The sequence below is a fragment of the Myripristis murdjan genome, chromosome 11 (assembly GCF_902150065.1).
Source record: "Myripristis murdjan chromosome 11, fMyrMur1.1, whole genome shotgun sequence".
NCBI classification, from domain to species: domain Eukaryota; kingdom Metazoa; phylum Chordata; class Actinopteri; order Holocentriformes; family Holocentridae; genus Myripristis; species Myripristis murdjan.
This window is the reverse complement of record NC_043990.1, coordinates 5,683,581-5,703,389: the sequence shown is the minus strand read 5'-3', so window position 1 is coordinate 5,703,389 and position 19,809 is coordinate 5,683,581. Positions and strand designations below refer to the sequence as shown.

The window sequence follows — 19,809 nt, the reverse complement described above, 5'->3', positions numbered from 1 at the left end:
CCTGGAGCCAAACTCATTAATTTACAGACTCTATGACATGCAACTTAAGTATTGTTTTCTGAGTTATGCATTGATTTAAGAGGGATTTTGACTCTTTTTTTTTTTTCTCACTAGGTGATATTGGTATGTAGCACATTTTATTTTGCAGATTTTGCACACAAATCAGGATGAAGGAATAAATAGAACTTCCTTTATCAACTAATAAAACCCTTATCAACATCTTGAACCATGTTAATTGTAGTTTTACACCAACAGGTTGGGCTGATATTCCTTTTACTAGGAATATCAGGCTCCAAAATGAAATATATGACATAGTTTGTTTGATTAAATGTCAATATATACATTTAATATGTAAATAAGACATGTCTGACAAATTTTTTTTTTCTCTGTTTTAGCCTCCATCCACATTAAACCAGTTGCACACACCTGTAACAGGGCACTTCTTGGTTTCTGGGTTCTTCAGTATGGAAAAAGCCAGTGTGGATGGAAGCTCAGAATGGTGTTTCCAGACTTATTGTGGACTCGAATGCGGATCGGACCACATATTTTTGTCAGAATCTGACCCCGAACCCAACAGGCATTCTCTTTTTTTTGCATCTGAACCCGACCCGAGCCCGAGATTTTGCTCGTCCTCCATCTCTAGGTTACATTTACAGGCTGAAACGGCCTACGTGTTGCCTTCAGTGTCGCCACGTAAACTCCAGGTAGTTACCCAGAACAGACAGCAGGTCCATCATAGTCCAGTAATTTTAGGCCAAAATTGGGGTCAGTCTACGACAAATTGCAAGAGAAGCAATCTCAACTGGTTTTGTATCCTCAGTTTGTCCTGAGTGAGGGAAAAAAGTCCCAAGAAATCCCATTGGTGGAAAGTTTTGAAAATCACCTATTTATGACCACATAATACCAAAAAACACCGTTTTTAACACACAGGGGAAAGGGGTTCAAAATGTTACTTTCAGATATCACTATAAAAATTCACAAGTTGATTACACACACAAAGACAAGAAAAAAAGTCAATTACAAGTTCTTTGAATTATTCTGTTTACATGTGCATATCACTTTTATATAGTAACCTTTCAATTCAAGGTTACTATATCTATAGTAACCTTTTAATTCACTGTTTAAATATTCTGGCATTTATTCCAATTAGCGCATATCAAATCAGATAATGTGTGATATGCATGTGTACACAGAATAATTTGTCCTAGGTTTTTTCATCAAATGACTGGACTATCAGTTTTATTTACTTTACACTAGGGCTTCTCTAAAGTAACACAGACATGAGTGAACCTGAAGATAATTTCTGAATTTTTGTCCGAACCCATCAGGTCCCGACGGGCCCGGGTCGGGTATCCACACTCACATGGCCTGAGCTGCATTTTGAGAAATAATGTGCAGACGATGATGTGGGATATAAAACAGTGGAGAACCCTCTGCTGAAAGGCTCGGTTGTGTGTCAGACGCAGGCCTGCTTTGCATGGGAGGCTGTGCGCAGGGAGAGCTCTTATCTCCATGTTCCTGCGAGATAAAGCTCAGGCCACGCAGGAGGGACAAACCGACAGCTCTCCTGTTTTTTGCCGTGGGTGCTCCAGGAGTTTATTTTGTCACAGCGCATGAAGCCATATGATGGATTTGGACGGACGGAAACACGGCCTTCGTCCCCGCTGGTAAATAATTCACACGCGGGACTCTTCTTCATGGCAGATGAAAGCATGGCTGTGAATAATGGACCAGCCAAACAACAGCAGGCGTCCACAGAGAAAGGTAACCGCGTCGACATTTGACATCGTCTGACTTTTTTTTTTTTTTTTTTTTTATTTGGAGCACGACTTTATGAGCTGAAGTTTATGAAAGATGAACAAATGCCTCTGACTTGAGTGAATTATCTCCCTCTGCTGTCCCTCAGATTGGTGGAAGACGCCCCAGCTGGCCTATTACTTCTCCCTGCTCTGCTTTCTGCTCACCGTCGCCACTCTCTTCCAGACTTTTTACAGTGAGGACTATTTTATCTTTGTGTGTGTGTGTGTGTGTGTGTGTGTGTGTGTGTGTGTGGTCGTGTCTTCACTCGCTCTGTCTTCTTATCGGCCTGTCAGTGGGCTGTGAAGCACTTTGAGCCGCGCTAACCTGTGTGAAAAGGTGCTGCACAAACAAAGATGGATTGATTGACGCTCGGTGTCAGCGTTGCCGTGGGCTATGCCGACTTTTTCCTCGGCTGCAGGAGCTCGCCGCTCGAGTTCGACCTCAAACGACCTCCGGCCCGGGCTTTTTCCTGCGTTCAGGTCGCAGGTTTGACTGGTTCGTCTCTCAGTATCACTTCATCAGTCCAGCTCAGCCTGCAGAGGAGCAGAGCTGCACTGAAAGACTGAACCTCTGCACTGACTGTTATTAGTGTTAGTGTTATTATTTACAGGCTCATGCTGACACACACACAGGTGTCTGCTGTTCATGTGTCGGTTTTTCAAAGTAAAGGTGGTTCTGTCCTGCGGGCACAAAGTGAATCTTCCAGACGGACGTTTTGAAGCCGGCGGGCGCCGGGTGGGCGGAGTCTGACGTTCAGTTTGAAAACAAATGAGAGGTCTGGTGAAAAATATTAAAAATAAAACGAGTTATATTGATCTTTGATTTTTAGATTTCTCCACAAACATCTGCTGACTCCTTTAGCTTTCTTTCTTTCTTTCTTCTTTTTCTTTCTTTCTTTCTTTCTTTTTTTTCTTTCTTTCTTTCTTTCTTTCTTTCTGTCTTGCTGTCTATCTGTCCTTCTTCTTTTTGTCTGTCTGTCTTCCTGTCCTCTTTCTTCCTTCCTTTCTTTTTGTTTCTTTCTTTCTTTCTTTCTTGTGTTTCTTTTGTTTCTTTCTTTCTTTCTTTCTTTCTTTCTATCTATCTGTCTACCTGTCTCCCCGTCCTTCTTTCTGTCTGTCTGTCTTCCTGTCCTCTTTCTTTCTTTCTTGCTGTCTGTCTGTCTGCCTGTCTTCCTGTCCCTCTTCTCCCTTTCTTTCTTTCTCTCTGTCTATCTATCTATTTTTCTTTCTTTCTCTCTTTCTCTCCCTGACCTGTCGGCTGCTCGGCGTCAGTCTTTTCATTTTTAAAACTTTGATTTGAAGGTTTCAGACACAGAAATCTCTCTGTGTTTTTTTTCCTGAAGCCTTGTCTGAATGAATGTTTTTTTTTTTTTTTACCTCTGTCTGTCTGTCTGTCTGTCTGTCTGTCTGTCTGTCTGTCTGTCTGTCTGTCTGTCTGTTTTGTTTCCTCCCCAGCACATCCCTTGTTATCCTGTATCCATGGTAACGGGTGATAGGACAAAGTCTGTCTCTCTATGTGACCGACTGTTTGTGTGTTTGTGTATGCGTATGTGTGTGTGTGTGTGTGTGTGTGTGTGTGTGTGTGTGTGCATAAATGCTTTTCTGTCTCTCTGGCTGACCGTGTGTGTGTGTGTGTGTGTGTGTGTGTGTGTGTGTGTGTGTGTGTGTGTGTGTGTATGTGTGTGCATAAATGCTTTTCTGTCTCTCTGGCTGACCGTGTGTGTGTGTGTGTGTGTGTGTGTGTGTGTGTGTGTGTGTGCATAAATGCTTTTCTGTCTCTCTGGCTGACCGTGTGTGTGTGTGTGTGTGTGTGTGTGCCACAGTGATGCAGATCACCTGGCTCTTCCAGTCGCAGTCGGCCCTGCAGGAAGCCGCGGTCAGAGACCTGACGCACAAACTGGAGCGTCTGAACCAGTCACACCGCCGGCTCTTCTCCCAGTACCCCGCCCTGAACCAGTACTGCACCCCCGCCAACTCCACCAGCACCGGTGAGCAGTGCACATATGTGTGTGTGTGTGTGTGTGTGAGAGAGAGACAGAGAGAGAGAGAGAGAGAGCATGCACAACAACTGTAATGAACCTATAGAAAGACTGTCAGTGCAGCCAAGCCTCTGGTCACCTCTGAACTGGAATACACAGAGTTAAAAAAAAAGACAATAAAAGTGGATAAAGAGATTTAACATGTTTTTCATTTACAAGCTGATAATATTGTCAGTTAAAAATTATATTAGCCTGCAGTGTTCAGTGCATGCAGACAGCGCTATCTTGTGGCTGTTTGGTTGTAATTACCAGCAGGATGCTCAGTGTGAGCAAACCTGCAGTCCTGTGCACACTCCTGAGAGAGGACGTCCGCTGTGTGTGTGTGTGTGTGTGTGTGTGTGTCTGCTGCACATCGCCGTGCGCACTAGACCAGTTCATGGTGTTTGATTTAATCCGCTTGGAGCTCCAGGCGGGTGGAGTCTGACATGTACAGTGTGGAGAGTCTGGGTTAACAAATAATGTGAAAAATACAAATAATTACACTGATCCCCCTAATTTCTGTGGTTTTCTAAAGACCGCAGCAGAAACACCTCCTTCCTCCTTTCATTCTTACTTTCTTTCAAAAACAGTCGCCATTACAAATAATAAGAATAAGAATTGAATGAATGAATGAATGAATGAATGAATGAGTAATCTCCTGGATTGGAGTGATATCCCTGCAGGTTGTTGTTGTTTTCTGATCACACGGCTCTTTTGGATTCGGCTCGACTTCCACTGCAGCAGCTAAACCTGACAGCTGATATTAAACTTTAACGCCGAGCGCTGGAGAGGCCCGGACATTTCATCAGAGAGCAGCAGCAGGCCGCTCTTTGTTCATATTCATGATCAGTTTTTTTTTTTTTTTTTTTCTCATGTCTTCATCAGTAAATAGAAAACCAGAGCAGGGAAATCAAAGCGAGCTCTCAGCTGAAAACCATAAATAAATCCTAACCACTGATCTAACCGAGCCGCGTGCCGCGCTGTGTGCCGCCCAGAGCTGCAGTGCCGGCCCTGCCTCGCCAACTGGACGTCCCAGGGGGAGAGGTGCTACCTGTTCAGCCAGGACAGAGCCGACTGGATCAGCAGCCAGTACCGCTGCATGACAGCAGGGGGCACTCTGGTCACGGTCAGGACCGAGGAGGAGCAGGTGGACACACACATACACACACACACACACACACCTCCTGCCCAGCTCTGTCTCTCACACACACTCATTCACAAACAGACAAAATAAATAAATAAGAAATAGAGAAAACAAGAGATCGACTTCCATTTCATTCCCTTAGAAATTAATTTCCAGCCCTGTTTATTTAAATGTTTCATATCTTATACATAACTATACATAAACCTAATAATAATAATAATAATAATAATAATGATGATAACCATCATTAATAGAAGGCAAACTCTTTCTTAACCCTCCTATTCTGTTCATTTTGGGCTAACACTCATGAGGTTCCCGGTCACATGTGACCGGTAACATTGTATTTGATTATAAATCCACTATGATGCATATTATCACCTAATGTTGTGTTAGATCTTTTTATCAACTTCTGCTCTTGTGAAAATGACAAGTTTTGAACTTCTATTTGCTGTGTATGTGCTGTAGGCCTAATTTACCTGAGATCATACCATTCGTTTTTTAGGGAAAAAAACATTATATAGATATTATTTTGACTATAACAAATACTCAGATGAAACATATTGTAGTATTTATCACAGAGTACTTCATTTCAATGTTTTCCAAGGACACTGTTTTGAAAACATTTCAATTTTCTAAATAGTGGCAAAAAAATAGCATCTTTTGTGTTCCCGTCAGCATTGACCACTATGATTTAGCTAGTCATCCTCATGACATTTTCACATGGAAGCTGACCGTTCCTCTCAGGTGGGGATGAGGTCCAGGAAAAATGACCATTTTTGGACCGAAAGGTGACCACAACTTCAGCTGGGTCTTCTTCCTGACACCTGATACCTGACACCTGACAGGTGTCAGGTGTCAGGTGTTGGCAGTTCCCGTGGTAGGTTCCCGTGAGGGTTGCCATGGAAGCCAAAAAGGGGCAAAATTGTGTGTGTCTGTGTGTGTCTGTGTCCATGTGTGTGTGTGTGTTTTTGTTTGTGTGTTTGTGTGTGTGTGTGTGTGTGCCTGCTCAAAGACACCTACATGTTGGGGTGTGGGAAAGAAGTCTGAGAGATACTTTCCTGTGGGGGTTGCCATGGAAGCCAGAAAGGGGTATAAGGTGTGTGTGTGTGTGTGTGTGTGTGTGTGTGTTCACACACATCTGTGTCTGCTCAAAGACACCTGCATGTTGGGGTGTGGGAAAGGAGTGTGGGAATGTGTTTAACTCTATTTTATACACTAATTGTAGTCTTACCCATTCATTTCTAATGACCGGTCATTTGTGACCAGGAACACAATGGGTGTATACAAGTTAAATAAAACATTCAAAAATTAATAAAAATTCTCCAAATTTATTTTATGTGTTCAGATGCCATGTGTGAACAAAGTCATGGAACCTCATGACAAACAGATGAAATTAACTGCATTTTTTGGAGAGAAAACTTGTACACCGGTCAGATTTGACCGCGAACACGACAGGAGGGTTAATTAAACTTTAGTTCATAGTTATTTTACACTTAACAAACAGTGAAATGATAATTAATAATGTTTACTTCTTACATAGTAAAGTATTATTAACAGTTTATTGTTGCACATATTATAATATTTTATATACTGTAGTATATGTTAATGATTATGAAATGATTTGTAAACCTTTAAGAAATCATCTGCAAACGTTATACAGATGGATCAGGATCACATCTTTAATAACTATTTTGTAAACATCAAGAAACAATATTTAGATGTTAAGTTGCAAGTAATTATTAATTTATTCATTAATAGTTAATTTATTATTAATTATATTAATTAGTTAATGAAGATGCACAAGCGGTGGTTCCAGGTTCGAGCCACACAGCTCGTTAGAAAGTGAAACCTTCAGCAGATGAATTGAGTTTATCGATGCATCATCCATATTTATGATCCATTTACCAAGTTTTATAAACATCAGCAACTTTATAACAGTCATCAGAATAACATCATGAATATAGTATATGAAATTAATTAATATGGTATATGAAATGTTATGTGTGCAACAATAAATACATACTATTAATTATCATTTCATTTTTTGTAAACTGTCAAATAAATATGATCTTATGAAGTTTAATTAAATATAAATTTAACCTTAATTAAGGAGGGTTATTATAATGTGTTAATAATAATATTACATGTTATTAATTTTAAATGTCCTTGCTGATATTAGAGGCTGACCTGCTGGTCGGCTGCATGGAAACTCATTGATGAAATGCATCTGTGGTTGTAAACACCGGAGATGTTTCCCCATGCAGCATCAGCTACTGGGTCACAAGTCTGCTCGAACACACACACACACACACACACACACACGGTGAATCTGATGCCCGTCCCTCCCTGTTAAGAATAGACTTCAGCGCTCTGTCAAACATGTACAGGAGGTCAGCTGAGGCCTGGATTATTTTCTCAGCGACGGTTCATGTGACACAGTTTGGATCGAACGCCCTGCAGGGAACAAATCCACTCAAATCACAAATTATATGACTTTTACATATTTTTAGGAATGATTTTACACAGCGTGCCCTGCAGGGGAAACAAACCAGACAGCAGAGTGGCGTGACGTTTCCACCAGGTGGCGCTACAGGTTTTAAAAAAACAGATTTTGGTGGCGACTTGGTATCTGCCGTCACTCCACAGCTCTCACCACAGCACTGCAGCCTTAACAAAACACCCCGGCACAGGGCTGCAAAGGGGCAGAAAATGTCCAGTAATTTTCCAGAAATTTTCCAGAAACTCTTCATCAGAGGTTAAGCTTGGGAATTATAGAAATATTCCACACTGGAAACTTTCCATGGGATATGGGAATTAACAGGAATTTTCGGAAATTAACAGGAATCAACTGGAAATTTGGGGTAATTTCTACAAACTGTAAAATATACAAACATATATACATAAACATTTTGTTCAGTCATAAGCAGACATGCGTGCAAACTAACACAAATTTTAAAAATGACATTTTCAACTTTGATTTATTTGCGATTAGAACTTCAATCGATTCTTTCATTGAACAAAAAAAAAAAAATGAATGCTGAATAAAATAAACATATTCCCTATGATACTCCCTCCACAAAAAAAAAAAAAAAAAAGAAATTATCTGCACATGTGATGGAGGAATGCACAGTGTGTACAGGGGTTGTGGCCTCATGGGGCGTGGCCACGTAAGGGGCGTGGCTTCAACAGCCCTGCAGGTAATAGTGCGCTGTGTGCTCAGGATGAAGGGATGCACGATGTATGGTAGAAATTCAACTGAATTTGCATTAAATCTACATTTAGGTCCCCTGTTATAGGCTAACCTGCAGTTCTGCAAATTTCCAGTTTATTCCCACAAATTTCCGTCAGTGCCCATATATCCCTGTAAATTCCCCTATATTCCCAGTAATTCCCATGGAAAGTTTCCGGCTATGAAGATTCCTGGGTTCTTGCAGCCCTGCCCGCATTCATCAACACCTACAACAAGACACACAGGAAAACACACGCGCCCTTGTTACACCATAATAACATAGTAACATCTGTAATAACGTCTGATTTATGTGAGAGTAGCAACTGAAATGACACACACACACACGCACGCACCAAACACTGCAACAATAAAAACAGATTCATTATTAAAATATGTGTTTGCCTCCTGGAGCTGCAGGAGGGAGGGTGTCCTTCATGACCCTGAGCCTTCCTGCAGGCAGAGGTATATGGGTTTAGGGGTTTGGGTTTTTCCCAGGTCACTGAGTTCTCCTCTAACCCGTTCAGTGCCGCCGCTGTGTGTTCCTCCTCAGATCTTCCTGTGGAAAAAGGCCCAGAGTCTGAGCCAGGGAGACTCCTACTGGCTCGGCCTGAGGAGCGGCACTCCTGCCGGGGGCTGGCAGTGGAGCGACGGCTCCCCGCTGGACAAAGGACCGCAGTAAGACCAGGGCATCGGGGCGTAGTGGGTGGGGCGGGCGGGGCGTCAGGGTGTGGTGGGTGAAGCATCGGGGTGTGGTGGGCAGGGCAGCAAGGCGGGTCGAGTCAGGGCAACCAGGGCATTTGAGACGACATGCCAGCAGACTTTAGTCCTGCAGCTCGTAAGAGTTAAATTTCATTTGCAGGATCTCTGGTCAGCACACAGTCGGCTCAGAAAGTCCAAGTTTATTTAAAGCTCAATATCTCAGAGGGCTTCGCATGCACTCAACAGTCAAAACCCTGCGAGTTCATCACCAAGGCAGATAAGAAAAAAAAAAAAAAACGAACTTTATTAACTTTATCTGTTCAGGATTTCCCCCCAGGTTTTATTCCTCCTCAGTTAAAGAAACTGGTTTAGAAAGCTGCATTAATCATTTTATATGACGATTTATTAGAGCCACTGGAGAAGGGGGAAAAATTACAGAGCATGTCTGAAAAAAAAATCCTGATATTACAGTCATACGTTTAGGAGAAAAAAACTCTGATATTCACAAATTTATGAGAAAAAAAACTCAAATTATAAAGTCACACATTTGCAAGAAAAAAAACTATGTGAGATTGTCATCATAAATTTATGAGAAAAAATGCACAAATTTATAAGACAAAAACTCAAAAATTCTGAGATTATAAAGTCATAAATTTACAAGAAAAAAATGGGAAAAATAGTTTTTCCTGAGTTCTTTTTCTTTGTTTTTTCTTGGCCAAGGAGCCAAGAACCAGATTCAAAAAAGTGAAGCAATGCACTTTTTTTAAGGCGGCTCTGCATTTGTGTTTTGCAGACCTCATATGAATATCAGAGAATTGTGTGTTTTCCTTTGTGACTGCAGGTTTTGGCAGCAGGAGCCGGACGAAGGAGACAGCAGGGAGCTCTGCGGCCGACTCTCCCCAGGAGACAGACACCAGGCCGCCTGGGGCTCCTCCTCCTGCTCCTCCCGCCTGAGGAGCATCTGTGAGAGGAGACAGGCCAGTCTGCAGTGAGGGAGAGGAGGAGAGAGAAGTAGGAGAGAGGAGGAAGAGAAGAGGAGAAGAGGAGACAGGCCAGTCTGCAGTGAGGAAGAGGAGGAGAGGAGAGGAGGAGAGAGGAGGAAGAGAGGAGGAGAAGAGGAGACAGGCCAGTCTGCAGTGAGGAAGAGGAGGAGAGGAGAAGGAGAGGAGGAGAGAAGAGAAGAGGAGTAGAGTAGAGGAGGCAGGCCAGTCTGCAGTGAGGGAGAGGAGGAGAGAGGAGGAGGAGAGAGGAGAGGAGGCGGGCCAGTCTGCAGTGAGCGAGAGGAGGAGAGGAGGAGAGGAGAGAGGAGGAGGAGTAGAGGAGAGGAGACAGGCCAGTCTGCAGTGAGGGAGTGGAGAGGAGAGAGGAGAGGAGAGGAGAGGAGAGGAGAGGAGAGGAGCAAGGAGAGAAGGAAAGGAAAGGAAAGGAAAGGAAAGGAAAGGAAAGGAAAGGAAAGGAAAGGAGATATCAGGGCTGTTCATGTTGACAAAACCATACTTTGTTTCAAATGTATTAATGTTTTCATCACAGCAATAAAAGCCTGTATTTTGTTTGTTTCAAGACATTTTCATGTTTGTCGGCTTGTTTGTTTTTATATACATATTTTTATTTATTATCATTCAGTGTGAAGTCCAGCTCTCCTCACCGTCAGATTTACATTAATCTGACATGTAAACCCATCATCACTCCTGGTGTCTGTGTGTCTGCATATTGCAAACAGCTATTGTGTGAGACCATTTCTCATCATCATCATCATCATCATCATCATCATCATTAAATCTCTTCTGAAAACTTGCTTTTACTGTAAAGCCTTTTAGTTTGTTTCAAAAGTTGGCTTTGCTTGTTTCAGTTTAGTTTTTATCATTGGAGAATGCTTAGTTTTTATTAGTTTCAGTGTTAGTTTTAGTCGTTTGGGTGTTTGTCCGGGGCAAGATTTAAGAAAAGCAGAAGACATTAACATACAAACCCAACTCTTTGTGAAGGCAGTTGACGATGTTCCAGTCCCCATAATAAATTAATAATAAGTTAATAAATTTGCCCAAACTGACAAAGAATAAAATTAAAGACATTTTCTGTATATATATTTTATTTTAGTATGTTTTTTAAGTGCACAGTATTGTTTCAGTTTTCACTTTTTTCAAAAGTCCATTTTTTTTTTTTTTTTTTTATTATTATATAACATCTAGTTTTAGTTTTTAATTTAGTTTTAGTTAACTACAATAACCTTAATTTTGGATCTTTCCGGTCTCTCTTCACTGTGACTGTGTAATAAAGCAGTAATGCCAACAAAAACAGTCTAAAATAAATAAATAAATAAATAAATAAATAAATAAATAAAAACGATAAAGAGCATGATGCCTGTACACACCCACCGTGCTGACAGGAGCAGCTGCACCGCCCTCTCCTCTCCACCAGGTGGCAGCAGCGGCTTGTCCTCTCGGTGTCCTCTTCCCGTGGTGCTTTGCGTGCCCACCGTCTCTCAGAGGACACCAGAGGTCGGCTGTCAGTCCAGTAGCGGCATTTCTCTGTCCAAGGTGAGCCGTTTTCCTCACTGAAACACCTTCAGACTATCTCCTAATGTCATTTAACACTTTAATTATAATTTGGCTTCAGTCAAACAGACATTTGAGTCGCGTTACTGAAACTGCTGACCGGTGTTAGAGGATTAAACCGGTTAGCTAGCAGCCGCTCACTCGTTGACAGAAGCAGCACCAGGGTCCGTTCATTTAGCTTAGCGTTTATTGTTTCCCTCATTATCAGCAAATGTCCTCGCTTCGAAGATCTTAACTTAAAATATTTTATAAACTAGCAGGATGGTCTAGTGTGGACGGCATGCAAATGATTCACCGAGTTTTTATTTTAAATCAGTAAATACCGAGTGGAGTCATTCCTCCGCCCTGTCGCAGTGTGTGTTTGGTGTCATACATTTATGGGATTAACAGACGAGCCGGTCATTAAAGGACAAGTTTTATTGAAAGAGGTCATCTTTAGCGTAAGGAATCAACGCCGAATGCAAGAGAGGATCCTTTAGCATGGAAAAATATGAAGTCATTTATTATTATGTGTGTATTGTTGTTGATAACCCCGGCAGCAGTGAAGTGCCGTTTAAATGAATGGAGTCTTGAACGTGGATCTCTGAGGACGCACTAATGCGGCTCTGAGAGGCTAAAACCTACTTGGACAATAAGGCTTTTGTTGTTTCTTATCCATTCCTCACTAATATTTTGTTAGCTCCCGATTCTTTTGTTGAAAGCCCAAGAACAGACCGGAGTCAGTCTTCAGTTTTCTGATGCAATATTTATTATGGTCACATATAAAGCAAGGCAGCGCTGGTCTCAGTGTGACAGAGCTCCCGCAGGATCTCAGTCAGAATGAGCCCCGATATCAGGAAATGATACACATTTATGTTCTTGGGCTTGGGCCTGCCCCGTACAGAGGTTGGACTTAAACACAACCGAGAATAATTGGCCAGTTACCCGGACATGGACAGGCCAACCACTGTCCATGCCTTGTTTCTGGAATGTGCTATGCTATGTGTGTGAATGTTGACTGGGCGTGTATCTAATGCAACACACCTAAATAACAAGATAGAGAAAGTACATCTGGCTCCTGCTGTGTCTATCCTCTGCTTAGCAGCCAAGCTGCCCTGAACTATGTAATACATTGGATAATGCAAGAAACATTGAACTAAACGGCCAATTGTAACAATTTGTACTCTAATCATTGCATGACTTGTTTTAATTTTTACTGTACTTATCGTGCACTTTGTTGAATTAGGTCCTATCTTCCATTTTTATTATATTTAATTTTTATGTTATCCTGACGTTGTGTGTCGTTTAAACTGGTTATGGAGAGCACTTTGTAACTATGTTTTGAAATGTGCTGTATAAATAAAGGTTATGATGGTAAAGACAAGTGATAGCTGGCTAATAACCACTAAGTCAACTCATATAGTTCAAGAATAGATGGCTTTAACTTTATTTCATGTTTAGCGCCACAACCTTACTCCTGTTTATTCCAGCTGTTGCACTAAATGCACTGTATCATGAAGTGTTTCTCCAGATTGATGTGCAGTTTACGCCGTGGTCCTCCGCTGTGTGTGTGTGTGTGTGTGTGGTGTCACTCTCTGTATGTCTTTGCAGATCACCAGAAGCTGAAGATGTCTGACGTGATGGAGGAGAAGATCAAGAACTACAGGACGGCTCCGTTCGACGCCCGCTTCCCCAACACCAACCAGACACGCAACTGCTTCCAGAAACTATCTGGGTAAATGAACACCACATCTACATCTTGATTCATGTTTTTCACTGATGGCAGATATCACAGGTCTAGTAAAGACAAAAAAAAAGCACACATTTTAGACCACTGGTTGTGTAAAGATGCTCCCATCGCGGTGTTACTGATGTAGAATATTTATCTATCTACATGTTTCCTGTGTCAGAGCCCTACTGGGTGGTTCCCTTGTTTCTCCCTGTGCTGAATCCAACCTGAACCTTTTAACCAGATCAGGTAAAGACGGCCATCATTGTCTGCACATCTGCCTGAGAGTCAGTTTGCTTTGCTTCGTTTGTTGACTGTCACATGTGCTCAACTTAACCCTCTCTAATCGGCTTCTGCTGTGTTCTCACTGATGATCGTGTCAAAGGAAGCCTTTTTCCTTTGGCGCTATGAGTTCCTGTCCATGTCTTCAACTTAAAATCCCTGGAATGCTGCTCCTTTCTTTGATTTAATTTCTCTGTTTGGGGGAAATCAGAGTTTAGCAATGAGGGATTCACAAAGCTGCCCAGCCTCTATTTTTTTAGCCATTTAATCATGGCTTTTTTCAGGCTGGGATTGTTACAGTATCTAACCTGATGCTGCAGTCATTGTTTTCATGCTTACAATGCAAACTGCTGAGGATCCAGATATTTTGTTCTGGCTCTTCAGAGACCACAGACCTGGTTCCTTTGCAAGTTCACAAAGTAAACAATGTGGTCATTTTCAGGTCTTGGAAATTTGACAGTATGGTGATATACACAAATTATAATGAACACAAGATAAATTATTCAAATCAAGGTCTGGAAAGGTATTTGATTTTGGAAATGAATGTTTGGTTTGATAGTTTTAATAAAGCATTTTGTTATTGATAAACTGATGCCAGATATGTGGCTTTTTGGAGGTCGCTGTTTCCCATGTACACTTGCTTTATCCAGGCAGGGATGGAGATTAATTCTTGCTGTTTATAACTTTAATATTCAACTGTCACTGCCGGTCCCTTTAAATTTCTGACTTCTGACCAAAAATATGGCTGACTTTGAAAAACCACAAATCCTGATGAGGCAAGTGTACAGAAACGATGGCCTTTTATTTGGTTGTTTACATTTACTGCACACACCTCCGTAGGTGCTGCTGCTGCTGTTCTTGTTGTGTGACATCGGAGCTGCTTCTCGTGATGACGGGGTCGATGGATTCACCTCGACTTTACGAGAAGTATCTCCGGCCTCGAGTGCTTTTCCATTGTACTTTTTCTTGCAGGAGGTCGGAAAAATCTCCACTTTTGAGTAGAACTGGACCTGATCATGTCACATAATCATGTCTGCAAAGATTCCCATCCGTTAGTAGTGGTAGTATTGGGGGGGGGGGGATCTAGATTAAAATCATAAGAAGTTTGAAACAACGTAGTTCTGAGTTTTCTTGAACACAGCAGATGTGGCACAGAGCCTCAGTAAAATCTCCACAGTTTCCTTTAAACTCTCTTGTGTTTGTAACAGAATTGGCAAACAGTGACTTGGCACTGTTTAGTTGTTGATGTGTAAAAGTGCCCAGCACTTAGAAACGTAACATGAGTGCCCGCAGAGTCAGTGTGAATCATCTGGATGATGGTTCTGTATTGATTTAAATGCCTTTCCAAGACAGTTCTTGTTATCAACCCAGCAACAAGTCCACACTGTTGATTTATGTGCTGCCAGAGCCTGGGCCTTTTCCCCGAATCCACTTTTTATTGTTTTATTTTTTCCCTCCATGTCATATCTTTATTTTTTGGGGGGACGGCCGGAGGGTTTCCATAAATCTTCCTTGCAGGGTTGATGTATTTGAGCCTGGGTTCACGCATGGCGGTCCAGCGTCACATTTCAGCTTCCTGCCAGCCGCCGCGCTGTGATGGATGAACAGTTTGTTTCGCTGCGCTCCGTCGGCGCTCATCGCTCTTGCTCCCCTGCTGCTTTTCAGAGTAAAAGTGGCTGTAGATATGTCACAATAATAAAGTGCTAATTCACTGCTGGCATAGTGGAACTACACACTCTGTAATCTGTCTGCTAAAAACACTAAATCTGTGCTCTAAAAACACTTTGTTGCACTAAAAAATCATCTTTTTAGTGTGAAATTAATGATGGGCTACACAGTACTGATGCTAAATTAGCTAATCTGCAAAGCACAGGGTCATTTTGACACATAAAATAAGCATTCGACTTGAGAGCAGCAAATATACATATCGAAAATTATTACTGAAATTTTTGAGTCAGTATTTCATTATAAGGGAAAAAAGTTACTACTTTGAGGAAAAGTTTTCTAAGGGAAGGTCAGGTAAGGTAAATCAGTCCTTGACTGTGGGTTGTATATGAACACTTGTTTTATTAAACTTGGCACTAACTCTTTGGTCCCGTCTCTGTGTTGATGGCAGACTTCCACAGATGTAGCAAGGCTCTGTCGGCCAAAGACCAGGACACGGCTCCATGTGGCTGGTACCAGAGGGTCTACAAGAGCCTCTGCCCCATGAGCTGGGTACGTAAACCACAGCTTCATCATCAGCTGTCCCACACGAGGCCACCGAGTCACTCGATGAAGATCTGATTTGATTAAATTCTCATTTGTTTTGGGTTTGTATGAAAGCATGTGACTGTCACTTTGCTGGGCTGGAGGCGACCGCAGTGTGAAGAGTGGAGAAACTGTTTAGTGAATGGAATTGTAAGACTTAGCTAATAAAAGGACAACTTTAAGGACTTTATGAATGACAAGTGGCTCCAAATTGTAACCCATCCTACAGATGAGTGCACTTGTCTATTAGCATATTTGCATATTCATAGTGATCATTTTCCTAATTTGTCCCTCCATCTGTTGTCTTGTATCAACATTACATTCTCACCAAGGCAGGATAAATCATTTAATCACTGCCTGGTCTGTTGACTAAAGCAACACTTACTTTTGCAAGAGGGGGATTTTGTCTGTTTGTGCCTGCTTCAAGTTCTCTGTTATACATAATGCTGTTCAGCAGACATAAACAGTGTGGTAGACATTTGTCCCTCTCTCATGCTTTTTCTTTTTTCTCTCGTCCTCTGATGTGTCCAGGTTCAGAAATGGGACGACCAGATCGAGGCTGGGAGCTTCGCAGGGAAGATCTGAGCAGCAGACACATTCCTCTCCATCACTCCATCCGTCCCTCCTTTCCCCCCCTCTTCTCAGTATCGTAATGTGAAGCATTCTAGTGTTTCTGTACAAAAGCCACTAATAAATTATTTAATGTTACAGTTAACCTTGGTGTATGCATTTGACTCTGTTTGCTCACTGGAACCAAACGCTGGCACATCTCTGCTGTAGCTGTTTAGCTGTTTGCAGCCACACAGGCAGGAGACCAGGCGTCACCTGAAGGTCAGACTCTGCTCTGCTGGTGAAACTCTCCCAAGAGGACAAATTACTGGATTTATCAGCCACATGGCCTTTAGATTAAAATCTGTTGTGTGCCCTGGCTGCGGCACTAACATTATCCACTGTTTGGTTTTTGGAAGATAAATCACCTGAAATTATATTAAGAATAAAAGAAATGCATGTGCTGAGCCTGAGATTGTGAAATAATTTTTTGTGTTAGGTGTCTGTTTTCGCCTTCATGGTCAATGAAATAATTAATGACAGAGTCTTTACAAAGAGTAGCAGGGATTTGGTGAAGGGGACAAACAAAAACAGGTGATGGATATGAGAAGAAAGCAAAGATGGTAAAGCAGGACAGACATTAATACAAAGGGAAAAGTACACATGTAAATGAGTTAGGCTGTGCTTTGGGGGGGAAAAAAAAAGTAGTTTCTATTTGATTTGTGCCAGTGAAGCCAATTTTGAACTGAAGTGAGTCCTTGAGGGCAAAGAGATGAACTCGTATAAAGGCAGTTTTTGTAATTCATTCAGAATAAGTGCTTATACAGCCCAGCGCTTTACAAAGTGTCTCACAAAGAGCCACCAAGACAAGTCAAGGCAACGAGACAGAGGGCAGGTCAAAGTACACATTCAGCTCAAAGAAGAGACATTCAGGGACATGAGAAGTTTATATATATATATATATATATATATATATATATATATATATATAAAAAAACTGCGACAGACGAGTTGGTAAAGGTGACTTGAGAAGTGACTTTTGAGAAGTGATGTCAAAGAAGATGCAGTCATCTGAAGTGCGATCAATTGTTTCTGACCTATCTAAACTTCCCTGACGCATGATCAGCTGACTTTTGTTATTGTCCCTGCGTCACGAGCACATCACAAGACCGGGGGAACTGCAGCGCGTGCATTTAGCTGATATCCAATATGTCCGGTGTGAGTTCACGTCGCGTCCTGTGAGGATTCAGCGAGCGTCGACGGTATCCTCTTTAAAAAAAAAAAAAAAAAAAAAAAAAAAAACACTCTGGTGGGCTGCGTGTAGAAAAAAAAGGTAAAAATGAAACTTTATAGTGTCTAAAAATTCCAGCAGCATCCCTCCAGCTGCACCGCGTGATGCGTTGCCCCGGCAACCGGCAGCGTTGCATCAGCAGCAGCAGCAGCCGCATCTGTCACCAAGCGGCAGCTCTCAAGGTCGCCAGCGAGGGGCATCATGGGAAGGCGAGGAGGAGGCGGAGGATGGAGGAGGACGCAGGAGCCGGAGACATCCACCAATCAGGCTCTGACGACCCCCCGGCACCGCTTCTGCGCATGCGCCCTGCATCACCCGGGCTGCCCAACTAAGAGATTATTGTTATAACCATAATAGGAGATCGACGCCGCGTCGCCGCCTGCGCGCTCCGTCACGAGATGAGGTGATGCAAAAAAATAAATAAATAAATATATAAATTAAAAAAAAAAACAAAAAACGAGGGAGTCGTGGATTTCTGGAGGCAAAAGAAGAGAAGAAAAGGGCGGAGGCAGCGGCGCACGACATCCCAGCATGCCCGAGTTTCATAGGCTGATGTGAGGAGGAAAAAAAAAAAAATAAATCAGTGCGCTCTTACGTGCGGTTTTCCTCGCAGCCCCGTCTATATATGAAAGGCATCGCAAAAGGAGGAGCCACTGCAACACGGCTGCTGTAGTTTCCCAGGGGTTTACCGCAGTCACGACAGGTGAATATCTGCTTATTGGCTCGTCGGGGCGGCTGGGGAAGCGGACTGGGGGGGTGAAAGACGCCTGTGCCGGTTTGACCGACATTGCAGAAAAGGAAAGGAGGAGAGTGAGCGACAGATTCCTCCCGGTGTGGTGGATTTATGCAGCGATAGGATAAAGAGTAAAAAAGATAATAAGAAAACACGAAGGTGCTGGTGCTGGTGAGTGTGAGGTTTGTGCAGGGATGAGCAGCCGGATGCGGTCACGTCCCGGCACCACGGACAGCTCCCTAACCAGGTTTGTTCCTTTTCTCGCAGCTCTGAGCGCCGCCGGGCGGATCCTGCAGGCTCCTTCCTCCCACCACCCACCCCTCCACACCTGAACATCACCTCACCTCCTCTTCCTGTGTTTTGGAGTAAATTTGGAGGCACATCGGCCCGAGTGGAAAGATGGAGGAGCAGGCAAGTGACGGTCCATCTCCTCATGCACATTCACAGAGGGAAGGCTGTGTTTTGGTCTCATGCTTGGGTTTTTTTTTTTTTTTTTTTTGATAGCTGCGACTTAATAGACTATAATAGTTCCCTATCGATGCCATCTCAGGGATGCATTGATGTTTTGCTGTTGTTACAACTCAGAAATCACGTGCTGAAGAATGATGCTTCTATATAAAGTCACTATGCTGAGCTGCGTGGGCGGAGGGAGCCTGTGTACCATAACTGTGTGAGTCACAGGCTCTGTGTGTGTGTGTGCATAATACAAGAGTGTGTATGTCAGAGAGCCAGGCAGAGTGAAAGAAAGGGGAGAATGTGCATGTGTGTGTGTGTGTGTGTGTGTGTGCATAATACAAGAGTGTGTATGTCAGAGAGCCAGGCAGAGTGAAAGAAAGGGGAGAATGTGCATGTGTGTGTGTGTGTGTGTGTGTGTGTGTGTTTCATGGCATAATTGCATCGGTGTTCTTCTGCACTAACGAATACAAAATGTCCTCACGTGGGTAGGAGGACATATGTTTTCTCAGTCCTCGCCTCCACATGAGGTTGGTTTCAGATTATAAATCTGGGGTTTGGGGTTGAGATTAGAATTAGGCTCATGTTGACGTTTTGAGAAAGGCCTCAGGTTAAGAATTTGATGGTTTGGGATGAAAGGATGGAAGAAAAAGTGCTATAAAGTGCATCATTTTTTTCTCTTCTTTGTATGGATTATTAGTCAAGCCTTCACTTGGAAAGCTCAGTGCAACAAGTTGTCAAATTTTATTCTTCAAAATTCAGGAAATCACGTGATGAGACCGAAGCAGGCGAGGCAAAGTGGGTTCAGCAAAAATAAATAAATAAATAAATAAAATAAAATAAATTACTGCACTTAATTAGAAAATCATTTTGGGAATATTGTGCAGCGACTGATAACTAATCCTCTAAGAGCGTTCAAGGGTGGATTTTGTCATTATTATTAGGTGTGTGGCAGGAGGTGTGTGTGTGTGTGTGTGTGTGTGTGTGTGTGTGTCCTGAAACAGCAGCAGGTCGTCTCTGCCGTGCTGGGGCTCGGCCCTCGTGCCAGAGATCGATCGTCCGGTCGATACGTGACCCAGTGGGCTCTGAGACCCTCGCGTAA

General features: G+C 42.6%; 1 protein-coding gene and 1 pseudogene across 2 annotated transcripts; both read left to right on the top strand.

Annotated features, from left to right (window-relative positions):
• Positions 1-1,561: 1,561 nt before the first annotated feature.
• LOC115368303 (C-type lectin domain family 6 member A-like) lies at positions 1,562-9,937 on the top strand. Of its 2 annotated transcripts, XM_030064365.1 has the most exons (6): positions 1,562-1,764; positions 1,907-1,993; positions 3,623-3,787; positions 4,813-4,964; positions 8,741-8,865; positions 9,731-9,937. In XM_030064365.1, exons 1-6 carry the CDS (start codon positions 1,614-1,616, stop codon positions 9,879-9,881), a joined length of 831 nt encoding a protein of 276 aa, XP_029920225.1. In that variant the 5' UTR covers positions 1,562-1,613; the 3' UTR covers positions 9,882-9,937. The 2 variants fall into 2 exon arrangements, with proteins under 2 accessions (XP_029920225.1, XP_029920226.1); XM_030064366.1 differs by lacking the exon at positions 1,907-1,993.
• Positions 9,938-13,035: 3,098 nt separating this feature from the next.
• LOC115368308 (cytochrome c oxidase subunit 6B1-like) lies at positions 13,036-16,396 on the top strand (annotated as a pseudogene).
• Positions 16,397-19,809: the final 3,413 nt, after the last annotated feature.